Source organism: Suillus discolor, assembly GCF_016758755.1.
Source record: "Suillus discolor strain FC423 chromosome Unknown F5147scaffold_205, whole genome shotgun sequence".
Lineage (NCBI taxonomy): Eukaryota > Fungi > Basidiomycota > Agaricomycetes > Boletales > Suillaceae > Suillus > Suillus discolor.
In genome coordinates, this window is record NW_024541452.1 from 10,550 (window position 1) to 31,576 (window position 21,027).

The 21,027-nt window shown below is 45.4% G+C and overlaps 7 protein-coding genes across 7 annotated transcripts; 5 read left to right on the forward strand and 2 right to left on the reverse strand.

The window, feature by feature from the left end:
* Nucleotides 1-2,156, forward strand: F5147DRAFT_782371 (WD40-repeat-containing domain protein; the record flags this gene model as incomplete). Its single annotated transcript, XM_041442753.1, has 10 exons — nucleotides 1-37; nucleotides 92-195; nucleotides 248-273; nucleotides 328-484; nucleotides 537-635; nucleotides 1,024-1,314; nucleotides 1,373-1,502; nucleotides 1,568-1,712; nucleotides 1,778-1,834; nucleotides 1,883-2,156. The coding sequence occupies 10 exons, from the start codon at nucleotides 1-3 to the stop codon at nucleotides 2,154-2,156; spliced, it is 1,320 nt and encodes a 439-aa protein (XP_041284548.1).
* Nucleotides 2,157-2,694: 538 nt separating this feature from the next.
* Nucleotides 2,695-4,089, reverse strand: F5147DRAFT_659749 (uncharacterized protein; the record flags this gene model as incomplete). Its single annotated transcript, XM_041434619.1, has 4 exons — nucleotides 2,695-3,284; nucleotides 3,327-3,355; nucleotides 3,377-3,990; nucleotides 4,048-4,089. 4 exons carry the CDS (start codon nucleotides 4,087-4,089, stop codon nucleotides 2,695-2,697), a joined length of 1,275 nt encoding a protein of 424 aa, XP_041284549.1.
* An 849-nt stretch (nucleotides 4,090-4,938) lies between these two features.
* On the forward strand, nucleotides 4,939-5,707 carry F5147DRAFT_659750 (uncharacterized protein; the record flags this gene model as incomplete). Its single annotated transcript, XM_041434620.1, has 3 exons — nucleotides 4,939-4,993; nucleotides 5,210-5,400; nucleotides 5,642-5,707. The coding sequence occupies 3 exons, from the start codon at nucleotides 4,939-4,941 to the stop codon at nucleotides 5,705-5,707; spliced, it is 312 nt and encodes a 103-aa protein (XP_041284550.1).
* A 1,581-nt stretch (nucleotides 5,708-7,288) lies between these two features.
* Nucleotides 7,289-8,860, reverse strand: F5147DRAFT_659751 (uncharacterized protein; the record flags this gene model as incomplete). The annotated part of the gene is made up of 7 exons (XM_041434621.1): nucleotides 7,289-7,513; nucleotides 7,573-7,673; nucleotides 7,770-7,865; nucleotides 7,903-7,981; nucleotides 8,086-8,410; nucleotides 8,471-8,619; nucleotides 8,681-8,860. The coding sequence occupies 7 exons, from the start codon at nucleotides 8,858-8,860 to the stop codon at nucleotides 7,289-7,291; spliced, it is 1,155 nt and encodes a 384-aa protein (XP_041284551.1).
* Nucleotides 8,861-12,168: 3,308 nt separating this feature from the next.
* F5147DRAFT_589384 (uncharacterized protein) lies at nucleotides 12,169-13,048 on the forward strand (the record flags this gene model as incomplete). The annotated part of the gene is made up of 2 exons (XM_041432140.1): nucleotides 12,169-12,582; nucleotides 12,638-13,048. Coding segments are annotated over 2 exons (825 nt in total), but the record flags the coding sequence as incomplete, so codon positions are not given.
* A 4,165-nt stretch (nucleotides 13,049-17,213) lies between these two features.
* On the forward strand, nucleotides 17,214-18,175 carry F5147DRAFT_782375 (uncharacterized protein; the record flags this gene model as incomplete). Its single annotated transcript, XM_041442754.1, has 3 exons — nucleotides 17,214-17,354; nucleotides 17,418-17,478; nucleotides 17,532-18,175. 3 exons carry the CDS (start codon nucleotides 17,214-17,216, stop codon nucleotides 18,173-18,175), a joined length of 846 nt encoding a protein of 281 aa, XP_041284553.1.
* A 19-nt stretch (nucleotides 18,176-18,194) lies between these two features.
* On the forward strand, nucleotides 18,195-18,623 carry F5147DRAFT_589383 (uncharacterized protein; the record flags this gene model as incomplete). The annotated part of the gene is made up of 1 exon (XM_041432139.1): nucleotides 18,195-18,623. A coding segment is annotated over one exon (429 nt), but the record flags the coding sequence as incomplete, so codon positions are not given.
* Between the last annotated feature and the right edge of the window lie 2,404 nt (nucleotides 18,624-21,027).

Below are 21,027 nucleotides of genomic sequence, written 5' to 3' on the forward strand. Positions count from 1 at the left end.
ATGGCCACCGCCTCTTCGCAAACTTCAAAACAAGAAGGTGGGACAGAGACATACATTTGAAAGGCATCCTCAAGCTGATGAATGAGCTCAGTTGGCCCTCTCTTTGACATGGAGACAGTATCAGACACGTCATCACTATATGATGACTCGAGCCTAACAGTTATTGAGGAGCCATTGACTCTCTATCTTGTCATGGTAGGTGCAGATGGAAGCCAGTCATCGCACTAATCGAGGGTTGGATGGCTAGGATGAAGATCGGACACTTCACAACATGTGCCCTGAGCGCTCCTTGCTGGATGAATTGTGAGACATACAATCTGGTTCCAGCAATGACGATATCCCTGAAATCTTGACTCGATTTATGGATGTTTCTGCTTCAATGTCTGACTCGCACATTTTGCACCCGGATTCACAGATTAAGCAGGACTCTGGATGCATCATCGACCCTCAGCCTGATTATGAAGTGCTTGGTCAAGACACTCCAGTAAGCGGAAACAACTCAAACTGATTACTGGATGTTAATTTCACTATCACAGGTTGGAGTTCCCGAAACTTACACATCAGCTTGGCTTGCAGCACCATCTGCACATGTTTCTCATGACAAAGACGAAATGCGACTTATACCTGGACACTTCGTCTGCCAGGATTCAGACAAAGAATACATTAGGTACTGGCACCATCAAAGCACATCAACATTTAATACTCCCTGGTGCATGGCGACAGCTGCGATCTGCATGTGCATTCTTGTCCTGGCATATATTTATCGACCTCTTTTGTTTTCTGTGGTCATTAGCTCGAGCCACCAAACCTTCATTGCTAGCTATTTTCTGAAGGCCCCAATGGAGTCGCAACACAAAATACTTATCAAAGCTAGAGACAGGGATAGGCTTTATGGTCACTTGACGTAAGGTTATACTCATGTACATTTGAGTCGAAAAAGTTGTGTCTTAATATTAATTGCATGATGCGACTCGGACAAAATTCAGACTCGGATGCCCTTTGTCTCCTGATTTCCAAAATCAGTTGATCACATACACTCCTGGCCATATGGTTCTCAAGTATCGCAAAAGTTTTACTGTTACCCACAAGGGCGACATCAAGTGTCTCATGTTGAATTCATCTGGTCGTCTTTTGGCAAGCACTAGTACGGACAAGCGTGTGATTATCTGGAACTCTACAACTGGTGTTGCACTGCACTTCTGCCAGGGAAATGCACCATGTCATGCACTTTCTTGGACTGGGCAAGACAATGCGCTGCATTGTGGCTTCGAAGATGGATTTCTCATATCCCTAACAGCTAATGATGACTTGCAGGTGCGTACAATATTATACCAATTAAATTTCATTATTATCAATACACACTGGTTCGAAGCAACTGGAAGGAGAAGGAGTGCTGGCTCACAAGTCTTCAGTCACTCTGATGACAGCCCATAAACATGACCTGTACCTTGCTACCGGCAGTAAGACAGAAGTCAGAATTTGGATAAGAGACAAACCTGCCAGTCAGTTTCAATATCAATGTTCAGCAGCTTGCTATATAGCTCACAGCTTTGTTTTGATTCCAAAGACAGATGGGAACTTGGAAGTACTCTTCCAAATCCACCAGAGGACGGATTTCCAAGGGGACAAGAAGTCATTGTCACATCGCTGCATTGGCTCTACAATACCGGTTCAACTACAGTCATTGTTTCATACCGACACCACGGGATAGTGTGCATACTGCTTTATCTCTTCATTACAACATTACTGATCATCGGCTTCACTAACATATTCGTAGCTGCTGGAATATCATGGAAGGGCACTATAATTGGGTGATGAGTTTTCCTGGGGCAATGTAACTTTTCATCGAACTACGCATTTGGTTATTGACGTTAGCATCCAGTGATTATGCATCCCTCTCGCCTAATGAGCACTTCATTGCAACATCGAGTTCCAGGCGTGGATACAACATATACCATATCGGTTCAAATGCACCTATACCTCAAGCCATTTCTGGATCTCCTGGAGAACCGTCATATCCCATACTGTTTGCACATGAAGGCATGGCCTTGCTTGGAAGAAACCACAAAGGAAAGTGGGCACTGTGGGACGTAAAAAGTGGAAGGAGGATTCAAACACTAATACCTGAAGGTGCTGAATCTACGTCTTCCCATTGATGAGGTGCTAAATTATGGACGATGATTACAGTATTTTCATCTGTTCTCGCTATAACTGTTAGTGGCAACTTTCATGCGACTTGGTAAAGCTGATGATCGTGATCATACTTTTCGCAAATATATACAGCTTCACTCTAGCTGTGTAGCAGATCAGGATGTTTTCTGAGTTGCAATAGGCTTCACCAATGGTAATGTAATGGCTTGGTGCACGGAGAACACAAGTGAGTCTCATCAACAACGACAGTCGAGATATCCTGGATGACCAATCTTAGAACTTGAATCTTTACGTATTCCAGAATTGCAAACTAGCAAGGACAAGCATCCTAGGATTTGGACTACAGTCACAGCAAGTATATGCCTTTTTGTGATCATTCCGTTAGTCATTGCAAACATTGTCTCGAAGGAAAGCCTGTACGCATACTTCATGATGTAAATGTATTACAAGTCGATCACTCTTTAAGCCTATCATGATCATAAAATCTGGTCTATGCACAGGGCAATCCAGAGAAATCCCCCACCACCCCGCACGCTTCTTAAGTCAGTCAGTGTCAAGGCCCAGTACTCTTGTCATCGTGTCCTCTTCCATTTCTTTTGTTCTCACCCAGCCCTCTTGTAGCCGCTGAAGACCATTCTGGATGCTCTCGATATGTACGTGGAGTGGGATGCGCCTATCGTTGATCAGTTCAGGAGCCGCTACTCTCTGACGCAAATCTTCCATATCTTCGCCCATAGAGTGCAGCGTTTGGAGTGCGGCAACAACATGCACGTGAGCATATTTCCGATAGTTACCAAGGTCTTTGAGTAGACTCAGACATCTCTCGTAATCCATTAGCGTACATTGGTTCCCGCCAAGCTTCGTCCATAGGGCTCCTAAAAGCTCAGATTTTTGTGCTGTGATGGAAATGTCCTCATGTATCACAACTTCATATACACTGGATAGATCTTCCTCTAGTATGTCTAGGTTATGCAGTGATTTCTCAGCTTCAAGAATAAGTCGTTGTATTGCTGTAGAGAAGGCCTCCATGGCGCCGGCGAATGCCTCGATTGTCACCTCTTGCATTGAGGGTCCAGTGCGGAACGGCATCAAAGCCGTGAGCGAATATGGCGGCGGGATGTTCTTCTCCGTATCTCATATGGTACGCATTGCATACGCGTTCACTGCCATGACACTTTCAAATATGAGCACGAAGCTTTCAGTGCTGCACATACGAATCACTTACTTATCTACAGTGCCACCCACCCTCGAACTGAGTGTTGTGAGACCTCTAGCAGTCCTCTCAGCATCTTTGACAAACATCTCCAAGAGATTAGCTAGGATCTCATTGGATTCGATGTCACTGTTTCGAACAAGAGTCGCAAGATCAGCCGTTGCGAATTCCACTTTCTGTATTTCGAGGGAGAGGACAGAACCTCCGATGGACCCAGCCAAAAGTTGCTCGAACATTGAGCTCTGAACTTGCATAAGTTTTGGAAAGTCTGCCCATTGTGGACCCTGACTATTAGGCGACACCACTACACCGCACAGCACCAACCTGGAGACCAAAGGAAGGTGGCAGATTGGGACAAACACTGTGCGAAGCGCATCCAAAAGGCGCATCATGACAGATGCCAGCATCCAAAGGAATAGAAGAGTTGATAATGGTATACGCATGAGCCGCAATGCATGAAGGAAGACGTCAAAGACGTAAGCACTAGAGTGGTGAGCACCAGCAGAAAGAGCTTCCTTAAGTTGTACATTGTCCACTGTAGTACCCTTCTTAACCCTTCGACGCGGAGGTGCTGCAAGGCTACGCAGCTTCGAGGAACCATTTGTAAGAGTTGTGGCCCGGTTTTCCTGAGCAAATTTTGGTGAATTAACACATTGTATGCGTGAATGAACCCAAGTATTTACCACAGCGTCAACATTGACTTCGTCTTCAAATTCTACCTTCATGTTCTATGAGAGCGCTGGTGATTCGTGTTGGGAGTGGCAGGAGTGGTCATTAATCATAGTGGTACTGCGTACTTTTATCTTTTACCTTTCCAGTAGCTCAGTTGATTATATAAATTATGAGCGATCTCCTTCGGGCGACATCTACATATGAGCGGAATCAATAAATGCGACGTCTCTGCAAGGGGTATAATACGCACACTACTGGGTATGCAATAACAAAAAATGGTTTGGCGGTCACAGGACATGTGCCCTGCAGGTGACTGGCCCAAATCTGCAAATCACAGTGCACAAGAAAGGATCATCAATGATTACACCAGCTCAAAGAGAAGAAACAACCACGAACCTCTATTCGAATAAGGTGCAGTCATTGAAACTGGAATTTGTTTTCGACAGGAACAAAGGCTCTAGCCCAAACAAAGAATCGAAGGCGCTGACTAATCCGTCTTAATCCCAGTAATATTGCGCTCGCAATCTGCTTTGTCACAAGAAGCGGTAACAGTACATGCTCAGAAACCTGGCCTTTCAATCGTGAGTGTCTTTATCCTGTCGCGCTGTCTTTACCAACCGTTTTGTAGCAACACGCTCGGAGAGTCTTGGCAAGGAGGCGACAATTCAGTCGATTCTCCTTGCTGATATGGATTCAAAATTTCTTTATGTTGAAATCAATAGCGAGATAGTTTCTTTGGCCAGCTTTGTCAATTTTCAATGTCAGTTGGACTCATGACTCGGATACAGCCAATGCTACCTTTGTCTTTTTTTCAAGTCACAGCTCATCAACATGTTCATTTAATCAATATGTCAGTAGAATTTAAGTTTAATCCATCTCCTCGATTTTGCAGTTGAAGCCCCATGTCTGAGCCACTCACTGGTCACAAGCCTCAGCCTGCGGATGAGTGCATGATAGGTGAAATATTCTATCGTGCTCCAGTTTACGACAACATACTTTCTTACATCTCGCCTCGGGAGCTTGTGCACCTTGGGCGCAGCTGTCATGCTGCATATGCTGCATCCAAAGACTATTCCAGGCGCGCCTTCAACATTAACTGACATCTTTCTAGCTTCATTAGCAAACCTCCCCTCTTTCGCAGTTTACAGGCACGTACTGGTACACTTATTTCAGGCTCAAATGCACTGCAGTTTCTGGATAGGACGTTCTATGATGAAGCCGACATGGACTTGTACATCCATTCAGGACATGCAAGAGAGGTTATGGACTATGTTGTTGAAAGAGAAGGCTATGAATTCAAGCCACATTCCAAGCAACCTCGCGATTACCGGAAGCTTGTTTCTGATAAATGGGACAATTCTCGAGTGCGCCAGGACTATCCAATCAAAGGGGTCAGATCAGTATGATCACTTGAGAAACACAGATCCAATGGCCATCAAAAGATTCAGGTTATAGAATGTGTCACGAGCCCATTTGACACCATCATCAATTTCCATTCCAGTAAGTCCATGGCTATTCCCCATTAGACTACTGTTTTCTAAGTGTCTACAGCCTGTGTCATGAACTTCATAGCATTTGATGCAGCTTATTCCCTGTATCCGATAGCTACCTTTGAAGACCGGAACATTCTTCAAGTTTGGCACACAAGACCGCTGCATGACGTTAATGTAACAATAAAGTATGGTCGACGGGGCTTCCAATGGCTTTCCACCCTACCTGTTACGCACTCAAATAGATCTGTTAGGCGGAGCCCTAAGAGGGGCGTCGTCCGCTAACATTCGTGACGTAACCGGAAGGATCCGGTATAGCAAGTGATACTGGCGACGACTAGTCGGCAGTGATCACAGTACGCGCGTGTCACGTGACTTCATAGACGGATGTCGTGAGAAGTCACTCAAGGTAAGGACAGTCTTGTCCGAACGATGAGGTCGATCGAGATAGACTCAGTCGCGAAGAGCGACTGAGAAAAGATACTAGAGACTGAAGCTGAGGGGGCTTCAGAGAGAAGTATGTTCCAGGGAAGATTGAGTAGATTCAAGTTAGAGAATCTAATACAGGGTGACCGACTACTTATACTAAGTGGGGAGGGTTAAGGGCAAGGCTACCGCACAGTAGGTAAGGGTAAAGGGGATACGGGAATGGTATAGGTGCGTTGGCAGCACAGCCGGATTAGTGATGGATGGTCGAAAGTGAAATGAGACCGAGAAACGTTGGAACGGACCAACGGTACGAGTACAACGTGCGGGGATCCGCAGTCAGGGGAAACAGAAAGAGGAAAGCCACATTGGTGGCACGAGTCAGACCGAGTCAGAGATGCGGGACCACATTGGTGGTCGAGTCAAGAGAGGAACGTGCGTGCACGTGCATAGAGTCGGATGATGCGAGGGACAGGAACGGTCCCGAGGATCCGGTCAACGGAAAGTCGGTAAAGGAGTACGAGCCGGTAGATGGTGAGGGCGAGGATGAGGGGAAAATGATAGGGGGGCCACGTGACCGATGTTACTTGTAACACTACCTCTCGATACATCCTCGACCTCCTTCTACCCTTACATGACCCGTACCGTCGGTGATCAATATACCTGGAAGCTGGTGTTGGATATACAAGAGATTGATTTGTGACCTCAGTTGAGCTCCTCTTCTACTCTTTTCCAGTTTGACCCAGTTACCTATAACAGCTGGTCACTGTTGGAACGTGATGAGGAGATGGCCACCGTCTACGAGCCAATCCAATCAGCAATTTTTCAATATAACTACACGACTGCCAATTCCCTGCTGCACCTTGACTTGTACCAGTTTATGCTGGAACAGTGCTTGTTACGTCGCATGTCACTGCAGGACACTGATATAGTGGAGACAGCGAAGCAGACATGGTACGTCAACACTTTCGACTATTGCTTATTTCGAATTTTACTTATTTATTCATGGAGGTTCAATGCTGAGTTTGCAAGCTTCTGGCAAGCTTATAATGATCTGTCGACATAACATACTCTATCTCCAAATGTATTGGAATACAGTTTGTCACGGTTTCACTATGGAGGGGTCGCTTGGTTGTGGGGTCTCTTGTCTGCTTCGCGATAGTTGATTATCATTAAATGAATCATCATGTGCTATTGCCCGAAATACTCCAGAGCTATGTAGCTTGTCCTTAAAACCTCACGTGCACGCTTCTTGTCCAATTTCCCTGATAGATAGATCAAATATTCTTGGCTACCGACATCATCCAATACAACAGAGTATGAGGTGCGTATGATATTAACCCAGTACTCCAATGATCAAAATTTTCTTCAAGGGGCGTTGCCATTCTTGAAGTCTCTGCCTGCCTAAATCCGACAGGGGCAGAGAATGTTGAACGTTGACCAACACTTGTATTTGTCCAATCTCCGATTGCTCGGACTGGTTACATGTGAGGCTGAATGTTTGACCGTGACCCTCCATGGTAAACACGGCCAGAAGGACATCATCGATATCGATTTCAACCTGATTTCGGTGGAATTGACACCACCGTTTTCACTTTGCCATGTCAGAGTCTAATTTACTCTTCCAGAATCCAGTAATCCAGCGATCTCCACATCCAACCATGCCCAATTGCACCATCCAGCGCCCTTTCCTACACCCTCACTATGATCCATTTGGGTTCCTAGAGGCCAAGAATGAATGACAAGGGTGCTTGACTTTGAGACATCCTGTTGCCCACCACATGTTAGTGTCGAAGGAACTTTCTAGAGAGACCTACTGAGAGGTGTGGATGCTATCGGGAGTAGTTCTGTGAGCGGTGGTAATGGCCTATTAGGAAGTACAGGTGGATATTGGAAGCGGTATTGGGAGGCACCTGGTATGTATTAAATCTATCAAGAGATCTAGCCTACTAAAGGGGACAGCAAGGCCCTGTCTGTCCTCTATACTAAGATGCAAATCAGGGAAGTATAGGTGCGGAAATCGAGTGTACTATGGTATTGATGGCGCCAACAGATACAGACTAGGAAGCTACGAGACGATTATCTCTTCAGAAAGAAAGTGTTCCAAGTGTCCTCAGCAGCTACGGCGCTGACCACTGTTAGTACGTCACCGTTTGGATTCTCTTGTCTGAATTTCTGATACAACCTTGCCACGTCATCCGCAAGCTGCATTAGTGCAAATGCAGGAATTGGCCTAGAAGAAATCCAGCTATGACACTTGGGGCATTTGTACACCGGTAACAGAAGACAACAATCGCTCAATCGGCGGATCATCTCCCCGATGGTCGACATCTGTTGTGCGGACATTGGTCCTTTGGCGTACGGGGCCAATCCATGCCAAGCTTGAATTGTATATGGTCGCATAATATCACACGCAAGGTCTGTTGAAGACAGCGCAGACAAAATGAGTGGCCACACTCTGCAAGGCTGCGCTAACACTCAGATGCATTACATGTGCAAGGAATCCCGAACTACTCACGTGTATGGCTGGCAGATAACTTTGGTGCAAACTTTGCACTGCACACCATCTTTGATGGTGGTAAGAATTGTAGAAATGGCACCCCGGAGATATGTGCAATGATCCCTCTCCCTGGTAAGTTCCGCCCTCAAGAACGCATTCTCGTCCATCTAATAGTGAAGCATACAAATATAGTGTCATGGACTAGACTGCGGTACAAAATTAACTCACCAGCGGCCCAACCAGATTAATGTCCGAAGTTCTGTGATCAGATATGTCTGAGCTACCACTCTGTATGCTAACAATGTCATCCTGATCTGCATCTTCCTCCGGAGCAGTGACAAAAATGATCTGTGGCTGAAACAAGTTCAAGATCATGGATTGGATAGACGTTGCAAAAGCTTCAAGCATTGGGGCGGACAGGTAGAGATTGTATTTAGATTTTGTTCTGTTCAAATGGAAGATGGTTCTCTTTGTCAATTATCGCCTTGGCGTTCCTTTCAAGGTCGGATATATCTTATAAGTTTGTAACATCGGTATCATACAAAGGAATCCATAAGAACTTTGAAACAACTTCACAGATCAAACAAACCGAGAAGCATGCGCTGATATGCTAAGACTAGGAACCGGAAAAGGAAGTCAAACAATGGAGACCCAATGCACAGCTCTCTTTGTCATTTGTATCATAAATGTGATTGCACGAGTGGCAACCCACAGCACACTGTACATGTGCATTCTTCTCTCTTTTTTTGCTAGCGAGAATGTCGAACCTAGCCCAACAAACATTTAGTTCGCTGCGAACACCATTCAAAATTTGTCAAAGGTCTACTTGTTTGACAGCAAAAGGATTGAGTCAGACATTACGAACAGGTGAGAAGCTGTAGTCACAATATGAATTACAACTGGAACATAAGGTGGATTTGATACAGATCTAGATGATGCACAGGACGGTATCAATTATACAGGTACTACGTACGATGTGTATCAATGTGCGCAGATTCAGATTTCATTACATGCAGGAGTTCTTCCGAAATCACAGAAATGCAAGGTCGAATCAATTCAAGGACCCACTCACTCACCCCCCCCTAAGCGTTCCCGTGCTGTTTCACCGATTTGTATGGGCATCAACGCAAGGCAGAAGAAAATCCACCTGGAGACTCGCCCAAAACTAAAAAGGTCCGGGAGGCAAGATCCTCAGGAGAAAACGACGTAGAACCTGCTAGCCATCCTTATATTGATTTAGCTGCCATATATCGCTCAACATTTCAGAGTTGGGTTGGCTGTTTTCACGCGAGACAGGCCCGCCACCGTGGAGAGAGTGCTCAAGATGTTGTACAACTTTGTGCTCCTACGTCAGCTTCCTCCGAGTCACAGCCTGATCAGGCTTTGACAGCTCGTAAAGGTCTTTCACATACATTTCCGCACCGAGGCCTGATTCATTGCATACAGATCTGCAAATGGCTCAATCCATGCACACTACTCACCCCCAGTCAGAGATCAACATCCATGTCGACGGCTTCAGGGATGAAGATCTTGGCGGGGTGTTCCTTTCTCAAACCATTAAGCTCGAGGATGATCTCAATCCCGCCGATGCTACAGTCACTCCAGCAACAATGGATCTAGATTACACCTTCACTCATACCACTAACCCTAAAACGGAGGCAGGCTGTTCGTCAGTCTGAAAGCTCTAGTGATGAAGAGACTAGTAGGCTCCTATTACAATTTAAGGAACTTGAAGATCTAGGCAGGGTGCTCCTTTCTCAAGGTATCGAGCTCGAGGATGATCTCAATTCTGCCAATACAATGGTTACTCTGGCAACAATAGATTTGGATTCCACCTGCACTCATACCACTAAGGCTGAAGCGGTTACGGACATTCCCCACTTTGAAAGTTCCAAGGACGAAGAAATCAGTAAGCTCCTTTGGCAAAGCGCTGAAAATGATCACAACTCTGCAGATGTTATGATCGCTCCAGGGAGAATGTCGACCCCCAAGAAACTTTTGAACTCTGCTCATAATGGTGACAACAATGTAGAGCGTTGTCTGGATGATTATACAGACCTTCCCCTATGTAACTCTCCCACTTGTGAAAGCGAATTAGAGCAGGATCTCAACCAAGAGCCTTCGTCATCTCTAACCAACGGCAGTCAGCTAGGCTTTGAATCCTTGCTCATTGCTCCATTCAGCAGTAACCATGTGGCCGATAATGCACATGTACAGTGCAGTTCCTTACCCCCCACCTTGGGCTGCAGCTCCGCCAGACGGGAAAGATCTTGTGTAACTAAGTCTCCTAGGACTGTCCTTAGCAGGCTGGACACCGACAACTTTGGTACCTCCTCACATTTTTTGGACAACGAATCAGGCGATTGCAGGTTGGATTACAATACTGATACATCAGAATATAAAAATGGAAGGTCTGATGGTGACATTAGTAGCTCAAATGGCTCGCATCACTCGGACAATGAACCTGGCAGGCTGGATGTTAACAGCTCCGGTGGCTCCGATCACTCGCACTGCTTAGATGACGAGCCTGGCGACTGCAAGTTGGCCTACGATGCTGATACATCGGAAGATGAATATGTAAAGTCTGACGATGATGCTATTGCCAACTCAGATGGCTCCCATTGCTCGGACAACGAATCTGACGGACTATATGCCAACAACTCTGGTGGCTCCGATTCCTCGCATCGCTTGGATGCTGAACCTGGCGACTGCAGGTTGGACTATGGTGCTGGTCCATTGGAAGACGAATATGCAAGGTCTGACAATGAACTCGCCGACTTAGATGGCCCCCATTACTCGAACAATGAACCTAGCAACTGCATTTTAGTTGATGAAGCCGAGAAGTCAGACGACTCCATTCCTATGGGATTAGACAAAAACACTACATTGGATGACACTTTTGCCGACTACGATGGTCAACAGTCAAAGTGTTCAGTGGACACTAATATTTTTGATCCCACAGCCATCCTTCATGAGCCACAGCCTTCGCATTTCACAACTACTCCAAAAGTAAACTACGATAATTCTTCTGAGACTACCAGCCATGGCGAAAATGCAATGAATATTGATGACCAAGATCAGTATCGAAATCAATATTGGCGTCTAGATGATCTTGGAGCCCGGAAGCATGTTGACATCCAAGATAACATGCATTCCGTTGATGAGCCAGATTATCCAATGCAAGATTCGGTTTCAGATGGCGAGGAAAGATATTTAGATTGGAATGGCTTCGAGAAATCTGTACGAGTCCATCTTTCTTCACTTGCTCATTGCTTAGTACTCATGGTCAAGTCGGACGGAGGGATTTTTCAAGACAATGTTGATGAGATTGAACATATATTGCAACGTGATCAGGTATGCGGATCCACCTTTGTCTGTATGGTGAAGACTGACAAGTGCCAAACACTAAGAATGAACCAGCTACAGTCGGTGATGTAGCAAGAATAACTTCCCTACTTCAGGGAATCAAGACATGTATATGCGATAATGACACTCCTGCGCCCACTTTGCTCTCCAAACTCAACGCGATAACAGACATCCTTGTAAAGCTGAAAGATCAGCATCTAGAGAGCCACGAGTTGCAACCTGTAAATGCCCGTATGCATCAGGCCAAACCAAGGACCTCATTGGTAAACCATCGAACCTTCAAAGTTAGTGAGCTTTTGGTAAACTATCACACAGTTTCATTTATTGCAATATACTGATCGATCTGGTAGAAAAACATTCAAACACACACCCTACAGCTCATGGGTTGGGACAGCAAAAAGTCACCATTTACATCATCAAATCTTGCCTCTGTGAAGGAAGTGGAACACTTTGCAGTTACAGGTACAGGAGGGCCTACGACTGAAGACTTCTGTGTGGACCTCAAAGTCAGTCTTTCGTCTGCTTGGAACAAGCGTGCTGCTGTTGTGTTCCGCAAGGATTTTATCGAATCAGGAAGCTACAATACAACAGATTCCAATGATATCGAGGCAACATTTTTGATCCACCTGAAGAGTCTCAGAACGCAAATGGAACAGCTAGATAAGGGAGACGATGGGAATGATGGGGAGTGCGATAGTGGAGGCGAAGACATGTCTAGGCGACCCAACAAAAGCGCCAATGCCCGGCAACAGCACCGATATGGTGTGTGTCCCTTTGTCTGCAACCATTTTATATATCAGCTAACTTACACTGATTCAGCTTTCAGTGCGCCGTACCAATGTTGCCAAAGCCTTCAAAGATTTGGAACACTTCTTGCCCTTCCTTCGGCGCCTAACCTTTGAGGCGCATAGCGGGGACGAAAGCGAAGTAGATGGATACGGAATCATTGGTATTCCTTGGAGAGCCCCGGGACTGACTAGATTCTTCTGTATCATCGACCGATGTCACATATCAACTCATTTCAAAAGTAATGGTCGTCCAACACAAGGCGCATTCCCTCGATTTCGATTTCCTACCTGTCGTGTGGAGGCTGATGCGGAAGTCATCAAGGGTCTTCCAGCGAATTGTTATAATTCGGTCTGGCTTGAGACGCTCGACGAGGATGAAATAGATGCTCTCAACATGCAGCCTGTCATTGATCTGAAACACACACCAGCCATTCTTCAGTGAGTCCCTCTCACTGCAATGATCATGTACCCTCCGCTAATGCAATAGACTATCAGAATTGCGGATCATCACAAGCATATTACTGGACCTCATACGCCACCCGTTCCTCGGACGCCCACTCCGAACCAGAAGCCTAGGTCGCGTAGGGTGGGGTGACATGAATGAGAAATCAATATCATGCATATTTCCAGACACGAGATACCGCCAGCATGGGGTGCAGTTGTGTCCACTATGTCATGCTGTGTTGCTTCATAGTTCTCTCTCCTCTTTACTGTTTGGGTGTGCGAATGACTATTAGTTCTACTGTCGATGATGAAAGAAAATCTATGCATTCTCTTTACATATTTGCTAACGACGTATCGTGGTCTCTTTTGTTTTTGTTTTTTTGCTCATTATTCAGAGCATGGGTGACCCGCATTACAGCTTTAGTAGATCACATACTACATTCAAGAGAAGGCTGCCATGACTTGTTCGAAATTTTCATTGACCTTCCAAGTCAGTTACATTACAGGTAGCCTATCAAACAACTTGCTCAGGCACACCCACGTGTTCACTGTTCAATGTTCAACTCCCAGGTGGAATCAAGGCCCCATATCAATAGCTGTCGTTTTTTGTGGTGAATGCCGTGAACTCTGGATCTTCTAAAACTGGCTGATATTGTCAGATATCCGATTGCAAGTACCATGCAGGAGTAGCTGAACGTGTGCACAGTGGCATGCAAGATATATACGCGATCTTGTAAGCACTGTCTTAGCTGTCATCTCACTGCTACTAGACTTACCTCTTGCAATCACAATTTCACGCTTTGCTGTCATATTGTCGTTTATGCGAATAGAAGACTTGACACAGGGATCACATTTACCCATCCCGCCTGAGCTCATGCAGACCGTGACAAATATTTGCAATTTTGCCGTTATGAGGTCTCCAAATCCGAATGGGCCAGGATAGACGAACCAGAGAGTTACCCTGCAGGTGAGAGTTAATTTGTACTCATGAATTAAATGCAATTGTTGGCGTTAAAAATATCACAAACTCCTTCTGAAGCAGATCCTATCGAGAGCACAGACTTTACAAACAGTTATTGATGTGATCTTTGTCGATGAGTCGGACCTTCTCCAACACCTAATTGCATTCAATCGAGCAGTCGGTGCTTCCCAGTCCTCGAATCTGGCTATCTATCCTGCAATCACATGCTGTCATTGTTTTTCGTGTCGAGCAGCTGCTCCAGCACATCATCATGTCGGTCCTTTGAACGCATGCACTGGCAATATCGTCCTGTTATCCTGCCTCTCCCAAGACTTACTTGTGCACCTGATGTAGCCAAAGTCCTTTCTTCTGGCATCTCAACTCGTCAATTTTGCCACCTTTGAGCTTCCCCTACTCCCAGCCCAACTGGTTTCAGTTCTCTCATTCGCCAATCGCCTTCCAAGTTCATCATCTTTGTAATTGTGCATCATGGTCGCTAGTCTCGACGAGCCTTGCATTCAAAACATCGTTTTTGATACTATCCACCATGGGATCAATAGTCCCCATACCTAGACTGCCAAGAGACCAAGTAAGGTTCACACCAGTTCTTTTATCAAAGCTCATCCTGATTATTATGTGCTAGGCACTGCTTGATTGATTTTTGATAGACTCGGATTATTCTTGAATGTTTTGTACTATCTCCAGAATTAGTACATGTTGATGAGGATGAAACAACGGATGGTCTAGTTGTAGAGAAATTGTTCAAATGTCACACTCAAGTTACTTGCAGGGCCAAGGCTACCATGTTCATCGCAAATAGATAGCACAGCGGTATAGCTATGTCACAGACACGGCATTATAGACGTCAAATTGAAATAATAGAAGGAGATCAGCACGAAGTCGTTTGAGTTTAAGACACGCTCTTCAGACGCCTGAAGGACACCTCAAACTCGATTGCTGCCACGTCAGTGAGCATACTATAGTGCAGTGTGCGTGTTGCAACTTGGGGGTTGATGTCACTGGAATGTAGGGCTGCGAGGTTTTTGTAAGAAGTTAAATTCGGGCTGTTCAGATGAGTGAGAAACACCCACTTCAACAAGAGGCTTGAGCAGCAGAATTGCTTCAAATGAGCATACAGACAAAGGCAATGAAAAAAATGATGCTTGCATATTATAGAATTCAGGCACGAAGGCTGCTGCTAAGTCTGACGGCCGAAAGAAGAAGGATGGACAAAGTGAATGAGTGAGTTTTGACGATGAGATTGGCTGGCGGCAGACTGGGAGACTGGGAGTGAAGAGAAAACCGGGTGCCGTGTAGCATGGTGGCACGGGATGCGACCTCAAGCTTCAAGGCCAATACAATACACAGTATCAGACTTTTAAAACTTTGGGCTGGTGACTGCAAAACAATGAGTTAACATGCATATAAAGAATGACTCGATGTTTGACCATTCCTTTGTGTGTGGGTGGTTTTCATTCATACAATGAAACCCTTTGTGACAAGCAAATATCTCAATCGCGACTTGTATCATGTGTGAATAATGGTAAGTACTATTAATAGGCTATCATTCTTGGTACCCATCCGATTACAACCATGCGAAGAACTGGAAGAGATGATCAGCCTGGGGAACTTCAGTTCCGCATAGTTGTGCCTTATACAACAAGACCTGAAAGCCCTACTGCTTTCACAGTGCCACTGGCCGCCCATCAGGTGCAGATGCCAGCGAGTCATGACTCCCCCTCTTCGTCGCTGCAGTAAGTATTCTTACATCAAGCTTGTAAAACCCTCATGACCACCTTTAGAAATGATGCTGAGCTTTAACCAGTCAGAAATATGGCACACAACATGATCACAAGGGATAATAGTGAGGTACGTTAGCTTTTAATGACTAATACCCCTGCGAGCCTGATGATCACAGCATGAAATCGAGCAATATCTATACAACATTCAGTCAGAAAACTCTGACGAGGAGAAGAATGACATATCAGTGACTCGTCAAAGCTCCGATAATGACACCAAGGTCTCAGATACTAGCAGTCATTCGGATACCGGTACGACCTATGCATGAATTCGGTCAAGGAAAGCTAACAGAACAAGTGTTATTACTTCCTGGTACGAGTCCTGTGGACCTGACAATATTACTTTTCCCCCTTCAATTCCACCCGATATCGACATCCCAGAAGGCCACCTATATATCCATCACATGGATCATGGAGGTATAATGAATGATACCATTTGGGTCCGTAGGTTAGATGTAGATGGCGGATGGCAGAGTTTACAACCAGGGGATCGTCAGTATCCACCTGGCCAGTACATGTGAGTACTGGCATTACAAAATGGGGAACCACAGTGGATTTCTCCCCTCACTTACAAGAAACATTACCAATAGATCTAGTTGATCGTGACCAATCTCAGTAGGGAAAATAGGAACAGAGAACAATCTCACCTCTCATTTTCTGATCGCGAGCCTTTTGCCATTCACGGTCCATCACTTTCTGATGCGCAAGCTCTGCGTCGGCCGTAGGCGCCTCTGACAGATGAATGTAAGTAGCACATATTCGTTGGTCAACAATATATCTCAAAAGCGAATTCAAAAAACCACACCGTTGGGAGCGACCTTGATCTCGTTGAGAGCTATATATCTCGGCTTTCTCGAAAAATCCAAGTTCTCTAAGGGCCTTTGCTTTTCGGAGAAGTGCTTTAGAATTAGCAGCGTTTTTGCTAAGAGCCTAAAAAACTAAGCGAGAGAAATTTGCGTTGGAGGGCAACAAACCTTGTTAGCAGTATCCATGGCCGGCTTCCAGTTCTCTTGTTTGATATGGCAGGCAGACATATTTGCATATACTTTCTCCAGGATCATATCTGCCTGTCGAGCGAAGTCCTCCTGTTACCTTTCATCGATCGACGGACTTCGGGTTCATACCTGAAGCACAGTGCTGCTGCACTTTTGAAGTTCCAGATTGTCGCTCAATTATACGTCATTGAAGCGGACACTGACAGAATCAATACAATTGCGGAACAATACACTTCTAGGAATGAGGTCCAGTATGAAATTGGCTTGGCCCTAAGTGAGAATAACGTTTGAAAGTCGGCGAGCCACTTATGCATCGTGTTCTTTGTTCTATTGCACCCGACAGTGCTAGTATAATAACCAACTTGAATGCGAGTGGTACTAGTACTGTAGATCTGGAAAGAAACCTCTATGCCACTCTCAAATGATCAAGAAATAGGTGATGCAGACCTAGTTAAACACTTCGGTTTGCATTGTTTCTGGATAGAAAATTCGTCGTTCCAGTCACTCGTGCATATACCTGAGGAGCACCCACACCACAATGCGATCAAGGTACGACTAATTGATTCTTTTTACCAACTTGAACATGCATCACTCAGCCCCACCACATTTAAGAATCCACCAAGAGAGGGAGAACAAGAAGTCTCCAATTCCAAGACAGAGCTCTGGCAAAAAGGTGTGTTGTCACTAATTTTGATGTGTGAATTATTATTCACATTAAGCTGATAGAATCATGCATATGCCTCCAAGCACATGAGCATCAGAATAAAGAGCCTGCCGCCAGTACTGACACACCTTGCGCAAGCACACTCCAAAGTGCGCTCCGAAAGACAATTGTCGTTTTTATGTACACGATGCTTGGATGTATCTGTGACGCTATCCTGCGGTTTTGTATGGGGTTGTGGATATGGAGGGCCTTTATCATTTCCTTACCATTTTCTTACACGCCAACCCCAGTATTATTCGAACACACCTCTGTTGCGACACAGGGTAGCCTTCACCTCTCCCTGCCCCACACTGTCCCTACAACCACTGACTTGCATTCCGCCATGCCACCAGTGGACTTCTTACTAGCATGTCAAAAATCATTGGAAGAACGCGTCGAGTATTTGGAAATCAATCTCCATGAGTCTCGTGACTTAATCGTCGCAATGGACTGCGCACATCCTCAGTGCGATTTTGCACTCAGAGGTGCTGGAGCAGAGATAATCAAACAGCTCACATCCACCAATCAGCTACCTGCTAAAACACTCCCATCCTGGTTCTCAGAGGTCCTACTAGGGTGGGACTTGTCCTATCCATCCGCCAATCTTCCCACTGTGGTCATCGATGGAGATCTAGCTGTTGGCAACTGCTGGTCCTTTTTGGGATAGAAGGGTAGCCTCGCAATACATCTCAGAAGCAATTTACATCACAAACATTACAATTTTTCACGTCACCTCAACCTTGGTCGCCTCAACTGACATGCAGAAGGCACCACGAAAAATGGCACTTTGGGGTATTTTGGATTCCCCAGAGCAGGTCAAGTCAGCTGCGCGTCATACGCATGGTAGTACGCTCGTGTGCCACTCCTCGTGCTTGGTGGTGGTTGTGTCACACAGTTCTCACTTTGCACATCCACCCCTTTTCAAATTGGCAAACATAACATATGACATTCATAGCGGAAATGCAGCCCAATCTTTTGAAGTAGATTCAGATGTGTACACCGATCACAATAATCTTTCCTTTCAGAAAGTTCTCCTCGAGTTCCAGGATAACTGGGGGGTAGATTCTACTTGTATTTATAATGTTAGCATTCATGGGATAGAGGCAACCAATTAGATGTAGATCGAATTAAGTATTAAGCTCACCTGGGACTACATATCTTAACATCCAAGTCAACCGTTTCGTAGAACCCCTGCACCTCAGGCAATCTTTTCGGTACCTATAAAGGGTCTATGAGACCCAGACACGTAGCACCCTAAGAAAAATTATCCATAGGCCAAAACGAATAGACTGTTAGCATGAGACAAGATCGGGATAGCTAAAATGTAGAAGAACATCCTCTGTCCCACTTGCGGAGGATAAACACGAGAGCTTGTAAATCATACACAGCACCGATCATGACGAGCAAGATGACAGGAAGAGTCTCCAGCTTGGTGGAGACCTCAATCTATAACTTCATGATCAAATCAGAATCTGAAGAAAACCTCAAAGAGAAACCGCATGTACGTAGCTGACAGTGATAGGCTGGATGATAGTCGAAACCAAATCGATCATGACGACAAACTGCATGGAGAAACAACAAAGACCATGAAGCTGCTCCAAGAACAAGAACTAGCTCTCCAAGTTTGTGAATCAATGCATAAGCGTCGCGAACAAATTGGGTGTTGAGTGTACAAACTTGTCCATCATGGTGATAATCGAGCTGTTGAGGAGACCACTGCAATCCTGGAATCCTGCAGCTCAAGACAGAGAAACAGTGCCTTTGACGGATAATCAGATAGGTACCAGGAAGTATAGACAGATCGTAACTTTCCCAGAAACTCACCATGTGTTGAAAGAAAATTGGTGATCAAGTCAGATATTAAGGTTTGCAGGATCCGAAGTTGAATGTTTAACGCATGGCACCGTGCATCGTTTTCACCATGAGTGCCAACAGTAGGCTGCAATACAGCACCTTTGAAGGCATCAACCACTGCAGTGACAGATGGCGACGACCTTTGCGTTCTTAGTCGGCGCGTATCTTATTAACACTGGATGAAGATCATCTGGCTGCGCTGTCTGTAGGCGAATAATGAAGAAAATGGGACACGTTCAAATTGAATCACGCACCAGACACCAAAGATGAGGGTGCTAGTTCACTCTAACCCAGAACTTCAGAAATGATTAGACCGCGATGCATCAGTCATGCGTCGAAGGAGCAAGTGCAGAAGCATTCACAATCCGCTATGTCTATGTGAGAAAAGCACACATAGGGATTCCATGCAATGAGAATTAATCATTCAAAATAAATGAGGGCTCACCAGCACAACAAAATCCAGGATAACGGATACCGATCCACACGAATCCGAATGCCAATCCACATGCAGGGACCGGTCTTGGATCATGTGCCAGATCTAGAAGCACAGATCAGGTCTGGAGTATCGTTCGATGAGTTGGGGAACTCGGGGCTAAGAACGTTGCCATGTTCGTCAAGCGGAAATCGACTGGCCTGCAGTTGGTGGCTAAGCCCATCTGGTGTGTGAGCAAAATTGCCACTAGACCACCAACCAGTAGCATATACATAGTCACTCAGTTTGGTTACACTTTCACACTATACACATGTGACCCTACTTACGCATGATGGCCAAATATAAAATTCAAAAATTTGATTTTTTTTCATTGTCTTGTGAGTCGTTGTGACTATTGTCAAACTTTTTAGATCTGCACTGATGAACATATCTCAGGCCTCAGGCGTTTTTGTTGTGTGACATGTCGAGGAGTGTCTGACTAATAAAAGGTCGTTATGCGGCGGATGGAGAACATGTTACAGCCAGGGTAAGAAAGCACTAACTGTCCCCCGAGGTCATCAGCCTGATCCATTTACCCCTGTGCAGCAGCTTTTGCATTGTCGCAAAGATTCGGAACACCAGACTTGTTAGGCAGGATCTTGATATCCTTCATCGCAGCGGCAGCACCCTTTGCCACGTTCAAACCCAGCGACTTCAACACTGCTTCCTTTCCTAGCCACCAGTGAAATTGTGTTCAATGAAACAAGGGTTAGAGGAGATCAGCTCTTGCGAGTGGCGGCATGGCATGGACGAGATATAATCTCGCCCAACTATTCTATGCAAAGCGAGATGCCAGGCGTCTATAGCTCGTCGCGGACCTGCGATACCCTTTATCCGATAACGATGAGACCATTGCTGATGACTTGCAACATGCTCCGTGTCGTCGCAAGCTCAGGTATGAACCCTTATGCGCTCATCCTCGGTATACCTGGGAAAGACGACCGTAATTGCTACACTCATGTGGACTATGGTGGCCATTGTGTAGGTCCATCATGGCGTTATTTATACTTCCTGGAGGTACTGTTGATGTGTTTGCTTGTCCTCGTCTTCCATCTCCCACAAGTGCTATCTTTTCTCGCAGGACATTATTGCATCGTCGACGAAGTTTCTCAAATTACTCTGTCCACATGTTTGTCCCCAAAGGTTCAAATTTGTTTTGGTTCAAGATCATTTTCAGCTTCCCTGTCGAGGCA